The 9,460-nt window shown below is 37.8% G+C and overlaps 1 protein-coding gene across 1 annotated transcript in view; it reads left to right on the forward strand.

The window, feature by feature from the left end:
- nrd1b (nardilysin b (N-arginine dibasic convertase)) overlaps nt 1-9,029 on the forward strand; it is a 31,599-nt gene extending 22,570 nt beyond the window's left edge. Inside the window, exons 23-31 of the mRNA XM_042417116.1 lie at nt 326-488; nt 803-834; nt 2,409-2,547; nt 3,126-3,173; nt 3,297-3,349; nt 4,544-4,627; nt 4,701-4,908; nt 6,568-6,657; nt 7,979-9,029. Of these exons, the coding sequence (XP_042273050.1) occupies nt 326-488; nt 803-834; nt 2,409-2,547; nt 3,126-3,173; nt 3,297-3,349; nt 4,544-4,627; nt 4,701-4,908; nt 6,568-6,657; nt 7,979-8,200 (1,039 nt within the window). The 3' untranslated portion in view covers nt 8,201-9,029. The remainder of the gene's footprint in view (nt 1-325; nt 489-802; nt 835-2,408; nt 2,548-3,125; nt 3,174-3,296; nt 3,350-4,543; nt 4,628-4,700; nt 4,909-6,567; nt 6,658-7,978) is intronic.
- Nucleotides 9,030-9,460: the final 431 nt, after the last annotated feature.

The following is a 9,460-nucleotide window of genomic DNA, read 5'->3' on the forward strand; positions in this document are numbered from 1 at the left end:
GAGTCTTTTTCCATGCTGATAAACAAACACTGAAATAAACTCAGTTTATTTTGCCTGAAAACTGCAACAAACCTGCAAAGTTTCTGGAGTTTTGTTGTTCGGTTCATGTTTTGTTAAAGCAAACTTTCTTGCTGGGCCTTCTTCTCTGTGTGGTTGTTTTGGTCTGATTATTGTGTTCAGATCTGCCGCGAACCAATGAGGAACACCAACCAGACAGAACAACACATGGAGGAAAACACCCAAACTCCTGAATGAAAGCACAGGAGAGGTTTCAGCTGTGTTTTGTCTTTAAATGCTACACCGTCCCTCTCTCTGCTGTCTGCAGGGACGTTCGTCTGTTGATCCTGGAGCACTGTCGCTGGTCGGTCATTCAGAAGTATCAGGCCGTCATGAAGGGTCTGACCGTCGATGACCTCATGACCTTCGTCACCGGGCTGAAGGCGGAGCTGTACACTGAGGGGCTGGTGCAGGGAAACTTCACCAGCACGGTGAGACACGCTGAGATTCAGGGTTTAGGTTCATGGGTTCAGATGCCTCCAACACAAAACAATAGAGGTGAATGAAAAGTAGTTTGTGGTGTAAACAGCATCAAAAAATGTGATAAATTCAACATCAATTTTACTTTGGATAAAACAGAACAGTTTTCATACGAACTTTTCTTCTTCTTTACCTCGCTGGAAACAGGAAACTGTTCACAGCGAGTCTGTGGATTATCCAGACTTACTGACACTGTCTCACACACACTGAAGATGTATAAAAGTTTTTACATTTGTAATCTCATGCAGTTTGTTTCCTCCAACAGGAGTCCAAAGAGTTCCTGCAGTACTTCACTGAGTGAGTATCCTGCTTCAGTTAACTGCAGTAACTGTGGAGACATGAATAATATTTCAGGCTGTTGAAGAAAGAAACAAAAAGTAATAACGTTGTTTAGTATGTAGGCCTATGAGAATTCAATTTATATAACAAGATAAATATAGAGAAATATAGATGAGAATACACATCACGTCAGCAAACACTTTTGGTACTTTACATTCAGTCAGCTGGAAGTTTGAAGAAGACGATGATGAAGTTATCCCGTAAAATTTTTAACAGCCAAAACCTGAAGTCTATCCACATTTACATTTAATTTTAAAACATAACTTTAACCGGGAGTCTCTTGAGATGCATCGTCTCTTTTACAAGGAAGCGTTTCCACATGAATTTCATCTAGTAAATTATTCCAAAAGCAGATTGCACAATATGTTTAACCAAGTTCAGGGTAACTGGAGGGATAAAAAAGAGATCATGAATGATAATAAATGGTGTTTCTAGTGAGTCTGATGTCTGCATATACAGGATGTCACCATCATCTAAAACAGTTCAAAATGTGGACTGAACAAGATGATCAATGTTAGTATGAAAGATCGTCATCCAGACATATTCCAGGATATTTATATGTAGAGACTTTTTCTAATTTGGTTTCTTCTGAGGTTTTAAGATTGTGCATAAATTTGTTTTAAGGTCAGTTTTAATTAATAATAAATATAAAAACTTAAATCCAGGTGATCTACAGTGAAGGTGTGACTGGTAATGATGGCGTCAGGAGTCTCTGTGACATCTCCCAGAATCCAAACTGTTTAGTGTTTCAATCAACACAAAACTTAAAGTTTAACTAAATGACTTTAGTGCTTTTTAAAGTAGAACTTAATTGTTGACACTTTTACACTCGTACTTCTCTAAACTGCAGCGTTAAACTATGATTCATACATTTTGCATAAAAGGCATATTTAGAAACATTATTATTATTTAACAGAAGAAAGAAATCCTCTGTTTCTTCTGATAATTGATTATTTTTTATCAAGAAAAACGTTACTAATATTTGGAGACTTTTCTTCTTTTCCTTTTCTTCCAGTGAGATTTATTGAATATCTTTTGGACGGTTGTTCAGACAACTTGATGCCACATTGTGCTTTAGATAATTCTTTTTTATTATTATTATTTCTTATAGGCCAAACAATTAATCAATGAAGAAAATATTCAATGAGTGAAAATAATCAGCAGATTGGTCAGTTGCAGCCTTAGAAAATATCACTACCATCAAATATCAGTCAATATATTTGAAACTAGTTGAACTTTTTAATCAGCAACTATTCTGATAATTTATGAGTCTTTTAAGTCGTTTATCAAGCAAATTTACTGCTTTTCTTTGGTTGTAGATTAAAATGAATTTACTGTTTTGGATGTAATGATGTCACCTTGTGCTCAGAGCTTATTGTGAAGGCATTTTTAACTGTTTTCTGATGTGTTAAAGACAAAATGATCACTACATTTAATAAATGTTTGTTAGTTGCAGCTGTAGTCCACATCACATCCTCAACCACACAGCCAAACTGGTCCCAGTACAGACTGGTCTATCTCTGTCTCTGCAGTAAGCTGCAGTTCCAGCCGCTGCCAGCAGAGGTCCCCGTGTTGTTCCGGGTGGTGGAGCTGCCTCAGAAACATCATCTCTGTAAAGTCAAGTCTCTCAACAAGGGAGACGCCAACTCTGAGGTCACCGTCTACTACCAGGTGGGGAAGACGGATCACCAGATTTCTTTGGCAGATTTTAAATTTTGATGTTTCTGTACCTGCAGTGATAGATCTGAGAGAGGTGTAGAGCTTTAACTTGGCTTTTATCACACACTTATTCTGGTTTGATGCCCTTTTTTACCCTTTCATAATTATATCCTCATCCTGTATCTGCAGTGTTGTAATTTTTAGTTGTTTTTTTTAACTGTTAGACTTTTGCCTTTGCTTAAAAGAGATGGAACTTCTCTCATTGGGCCACAAGATTGAATAAAAAGTCCCCACACTGACCTTAAAGAGAGTTGAGAGTGAGTGAGAACGGCACGTTACAAAGTCTGCTGCTGGAATCAAACCACGGACGTTGTGGTTATGTATCATATGTTAACCAGTAGGGTACTGGGGAGGAAACCTAGCTGCCGTACATCATGTTTCACTGGTTTAAGGTTGATGTAACCTGACGTGTCAAATTAAATGTGTTTCGGTTGCAATCAAATGATCTAATTTCAACTTTCTAGTGAAAGTCGTGTTTTATTCTTCAGACTTTTGATCTGTGTTGTGTATAAATCTTGAATCTGTTCCAGTCGGGGCTGAAGAACCTCAGAGAGCACGCCCTGATGGAGCTGATGGTGGTGAGTTTTAAAATGTTTACCTCCATGTCATCGAAACTAAACTAAAAGAAAAACACCGTCTGTTTTTTTTAACTGCAGAAATCAGATTTTCCTGTTAATCTGAGTCTCTGTCGGTCTCCACAGATGCACATGGAGGAGCCCTGCTTCGACTTCCTCAGGACGAAGGAGACACTGGGGTAACTCTTGTTCATTTTTACAGGATTTACACCTTCAGTAATCCTGTATATACTTACTGCCTCTTGTTTAATTACAATCTCATAATGCAGGAGAGAGTTAGATAGATAATCTACATTCTTTGGCATGTTGGAGCCATTTTATCAGCAACTTCACATGAAAACTAACAAACGGCACCACTTGTATTAGTTCTTTTTAAAAATTAGCAGATAAAACCAGGATTACAGAAGTGAGGACAGATGTGTGTGAAATGAGAGCAAGTTGAATTCAAACAGGCCACAATGGAAATAAAGTCTAATATTAATATTTAAATGATGAATTCATGTTTAAAGAGTTAAATTACATAATTACTCATATGGATAAAATAAGATCCTTCATAAACAGGTGTTAAAAAGTCCTGAGCAGATAGAAGGTCACACAGGAGGAGTTATAGTCATTGACTCATACGTTAATGAACACGTTAATGAACATGTGGTTCTGCTTAGAACCACATGTTCATATTAGAACTGCAACGATTAAATCAATCGCCAACTATTTTGATAATCAATTAATCACTTTGAGTCATTTTTTAAGAAAAAAATGTCCAAATTCTCTGATTGCAGCTTGTTAAATGTGAATATTTTCTGGTTTCTTTAGTCTCGATGACAGTAAACTGAACATCTTTGAGTTGTCAAAACAAGACATTTGAGGCATCATCTCTGACTTTAAGAAACACTGAGTGACATCTAATCGATTAATCAAGAAAATAATTAACATTGATAATGAAAATAATTATTTGCAGCCCTAGTTCATATACTGATTATTAATGCTAAATATATGGAGACTTAAAATAAAGTCCAGTTTATTCATTGACGACTATTTATTTTATTTCTATCTATGTGATGGAAGCTACAGGAAAGTATTTTCCAACCTTTATTAACGTCAACAGATTGAAATGTGTTCAAACTTAAAATGTATCAACTGCAAAAACTGGAAAATATAAAAGATAAACGAACCACATCATGTGCATCATGTCGCTGTTAAAGCAACAGATGTCTTAGATGTGAACAATATCCAGATGATCTGTGAACGCTCCACTTATCTCAGATAATCCACAGAGTTTTTTAAATGTTTGTTTTAAGGTGAAAGAGAATATTTAATCATGTTTTCTCTGCGTCTCCTGTTAACTGTCCACCGCTCTGACCTCTGACCTCCAGGTACCAGGTGTACCCGACCTGCAGGAACACCTCAGGGGTGCTGGGATTCTCCGTCACCGTGGAAACGCAGGCCACCAAGTTCAGGTGAGCTTGACCTCTTGTAATTTTAACTCCTGTGTAGCGCCGCAGGTTATAAACGTTGAGTTTGTCTTCGCAGCACTGAGTTCGTTGACGCGAAAATCGAGGAGTTCCTACTCAGTTTCGGCGAGCGTTTGTCGGGTCTCAGCGAGGAGGCCTTTAGGACCCAGGTGACGGCGCTGATCAAGCTGAAGGAGTGCGAGGACGCTCACCTGGGAGAGGAAGTGGACCGCAACTGGTTTGAGGTCGTCACACAGCAGTACATCTTCGACCGGCTCAACAAGGAGGTAAAACACACAAATATTTCCTTCTGTATAGTGATATATTCTCCAATAAACTGTGCGTCACATGAATTATATCTATACGGCATCCTGTGAAGGCCTGTGAAAGTGAAATCAATCCACAGAGTTATGCAAATAAACAAGAAAACTATGAGACAGGATGAAGTCGGGAGGTAAACACAAAACAACAATGAACAGGTATCGACTTCATAAACACTAACGGACACAGTTTTACAGCTGTTCTGTTTGCACTGTCAGCAGTAATACTGATATCATTTTTATTTTGCTAGTCAGGGCTGGAAAAAAGTTTATTGTCTGAACATTTAGATTTATTAATATACAGTTAAGCCATAATTATAATAAAGTATCAGATAAAATGTGTTATAATCATTCTGCTGTCATTTTCCCACCTGAGAGAGAAAGTCTGATAGATTCTGGATTTCACAAACACACAGAAAACTTTTACAATATCAACTGCTGAAAAACAAACTGGTGACAGTTTCAATAGAGTTCTTACAGGGAACAAAAAGTCAGCTGTTTGAATTCAGTCTTCTGTTGGTCACAGGGACGTACATCTCCCCAGCTGATCGCTGCCATTTCATTTGAATGATTTGAATTTGCTGCAAACTTTAAAAGTTTTAAATGCTGGTGTTAGTGAGCCTTAAAGGACAGTCAGGTGTTTATATGAACAGTGAAAGAGGTTTTCCTCGCTGTAATCATTCCTCCTGTTCATACTGGATATTAAAAGATCCTTCAAATGTGCTTTCAATGGAAGTGATGGAGGATAAAATCCACAGTGTGTCCACACAGTCATTTAAAAGTCTGTGTGAAGCTTCTATTCAGCTTCAGCAGTCTGAGTTAGTCATATCAAGTGGATATCTGACACATTTACAGTCTTTTTAGCATCAAATTCCCTCTTTGTGTTTCCTCGGACAGTGTTTCCCTGTTGAGCTGCAGGTGGAAGTATAGTAACAAAAAGAGGAACTTTGACACTAAAAAGACTGTAACGTTGAAAGATATCTACTTGATTTGACTCATTTGGACGCTGAAGCTTCATATTAGCTTCAGACTGTGGATTTTGTCCTCCATCACTTCCATTGTAAGGTCATTATGAAGGGATCTTCTAATGGTCAGTATGAACAGGAGGAATGATTACAGCAAGAAACACATGTTTCAATGTTCATATGTACACCTGACTGTTGTTTTAAGACACAATTGAGAAATTGTGAACTCATCTTTTAAGATGATTCATTATTTTGAGATGTTGTTTTGAGTCTGAAGGCAGACCTGAGCGCACACAGCAGAGATGTTAAGAGACACAAAGCTTGTTATTGTACTTTCTATGTGCATTAACAGCAAAAATGCAAATATATTTATTGTGAGACTTCAGTCTAAACAGGATCTGTACTGTGTTTGTGTAGCAGTCATCTGTGTAACGGCTCCACCTGGCAGTTAGTAGATATAAATATTAAAGTAACAATAAATCTCTACGTGTTTGGTCCAACTTTATACATTTAGTGATGTGTAACCAGAACCAGGGCAAGTCTGGACTTAAAAAAAGTGAATGTGATGCAAAAGGCTGCAGGTCTGTGGTTCTGGTCTGTGGTTCTGGTCTGTGGTTCTGGTCTGTGGTTCTGGTCTAACCGGCTCTGGTCTCTGCTGCAGATCGAGGCTCTGAAGCTCTTCACTCAGGAGGAGCTGGTTTCCTGGTTCCTGGAGCACAGAAACAGCAGCAGCAGGAAGCTCAGCGTACATGTGAGTGATGTGTTTGTGTTTGTGGACGTTTGCTGACACTTTTTCACTGACTTCATTTGAATTCTCAGCAACACGTTAGTTGACAATTTTTAAACATGAAGGGAAACAACAGATAAGACAAACTGTACTGATTTGAGCTTTTGGAAATTTTCCAGCCTTTTATAGTTTATTTTATGCAAAGATAGAAAATATAACCGATTATTATTTTACATGTTTATGTTTTATTTGGATCGGTTTGGCACGTTCACTTTGTTCTTCTCCACAAATTGATTTTCATTGAAGGATCTGAAACCAGTGGCTGCTCGGACGGAAGGAAATCAGTTTGAAAAGTGATGTTATGATTTGGAAAATGCTCAGAAGGAATTGAATGTATTCACAGTTTGTAATTAATCTGCTAAAACATGAAAACCTAACGACATATGATCCTTTAAAAGTGCTGTACTCTAGCAACCATCAATATTTAGACATAATTCTTTACCAAACAAAGGTTAAGGTTTATTGACGACACTCATATATCTGAAAATAAAATATATCAGACTTATTTCTATATTGTCTCTGATGTTTTCAAAGACCATCAACCATTTAACAAGCTGGAGACAGACACCCGTCGACTGTCTGATATGAAGAAATATCACAAAATAAGCACTAAATGAAGATAATTCAATCCTATGAACAAACTAACCATGAGATGTTTTAGGAAGTACTTAAAACACATTTATAACATCACATTAGAAAAGACAACAGCTGTGGGACAAATATACCTGCATTATTAGTCGATCAATCGATTGGTTGATAGAAAGAAAATTAGTTTGAAACTATTTTAATAAACTATTAATCATTTCAGTCATTTTTCCTGGTAAAAAGGCCAAACATTTGATGAATCCACATTCTCAGATTCAGTCTTTGACTTAAAGCTAGAAAGATTTGGCTTCTACCTGTAATTAAGGAGCCCTGGCTGCTTAATTATTTACACAATTCACCGATTAGTCGTTTGGTCAATAAAACATCAGAAAACTGTGAAAAATGTCCGTCAGAGCCTGAGGTGATGTTATCAAATGTCTAATAAATGGTCTAAAACCCAAAAACATTCACTTTACTAAACTTTAAGACAAAGAAAAGATGCAAATTCTCTTGCTGAAAAAAAAAAGCTGAAACCATCAAATGTTTGCTTAAAATTTGACTTGAATGATGATAAAAATAGTTGGTGATTAATTTTCTGTCAGTCAGTTAATTCTTGCAGTTTTAAAGGTGGAAACTTGTTTTATTTAATGGCACCAGAACACGAGAAAAGTACAACAGGTTTGTTTTGTGTCTGGATCAGGTGGTGGGTTTCGGTTTGGAGGAGAACGACCCCTCGGAGCAGAACACCTCCTGCGCCTCCGACAGCCCCGACAACCCTCCCTCCTCGGCCTACGGCGAAGTGAGCGAGCTGACCTTCCTGCCAGCCTCCTCGCCGTCGCTCCAGGACGCCGCGCTCATCACCGACATCCGGGCGTTCACCTCCTCCCTCCCTCTGCACCCCTACCACAAAATCCTCAGCTAGGTCGCTCTCACTGGGAACTGAACCACGAACCTCTTCACTCTCTCTCTCTCTCTCTCCCTGTACGGCAGAGATAATAAAGTAACCATGGCAACAGCTAGTATTGATAATCGCACTGTTTGATCAAAGAGGACACTGATAGGATGGACAGAAACTGAGAAGCATCTCAGCAAATGTTTTTGCATTTGTAAGTTATTTTCTTTTATGTGAGTGGTTGTAATGATGCTGCATTCACGTCCTGCGGGAAAAAGTTCAGATCCGTTTTCATCAAACTTCTCAGAGCAGGAAGTTACTTCTAACACGACAAAACTTCTCAGAGGGACACAATTTTTGTCCTACTTTTAGGAGTAAAAACTATTTTTATTAACTTTCTCAACTTAGGAAACAACTCGTGTCTGTGCTGGTTTTTAGGAGTTCATGCAGAGAGATTCCATGAGAGATTAATTTAATGAAAATACACATATTAAAAGAATATTATAAAAAGAACAAAAAATGTTTTCATGAATTTGAGAAGCTAAAAAAAGTTATAACAATAGTTTATGTATATAGCACTTATTACAAAGTGCTTTACAAAGACAAAAAGCAAAAAACAAGCAAAAACAACCACATGCAGACAAATACATCTTCAGAGGCAATATTTATTTTAAAAAAAAGACAATTATGCATTTATCAAAATCACTGCAGATTAATTTTCTGTTGATTGATCAGTTGATTAATTGTTGCAGCTTTACATTTTGCACTCACAGCAATGATGTGAGCACGTTTCTGTTAAAAACATGTAATTTATCTCCTCTGTAACAACATGAACATATAAAGGGACATATCATGCTTCTGTGATTTTCTGTTATTTATATCCTGTTCTGAAGTCGGATGTGAAACATGGTCAAAGTTCCAAAACTTGAGGTGAACGTAAGTAAAAATGCAAAGTTACCTCGACTTCGTCTTTGAGATTAGGTCAGATTGTTCGCACATGCCCACAAACACCCGTCCATTCTGTAGCCTTTGTTGCTAAGGTGGTTGCTAAGGTGTTTCCATGTGTTGTTCACATTGTCCACTCTCATATTTCAGCTCCAACATGTATGGATGGATTTTATACATTTGGAGTAAAGAAGGAGAAAAAGAAGTGAAATCCTGCTACTATAGTTTGTTTACGTAGCCTCCGGAGCCGGAGGAAGCTTCCTGAAGCTGACCAATCAGAACAGAGTGGGCTCATCAGGAGGCGGGGCTTGAAGAGACAGGAGTTAAAACAGCCTGTTTCAGACA

Source organism: Thunnus maccoyii, chromosome 7 (assembly GCF_910596095.1).
Source record: "Thunnus maccoyii chromosome 7, fThuMac1.1, whole genome shotgun sequence".
NCBI classification, from domain to species: domain Eukaryota; kingdom Metazoa; phylum Chordata; class Actinopteri; order Scombriformes; family Scombridae; genus Thunnus; species Thunnus maccoyii.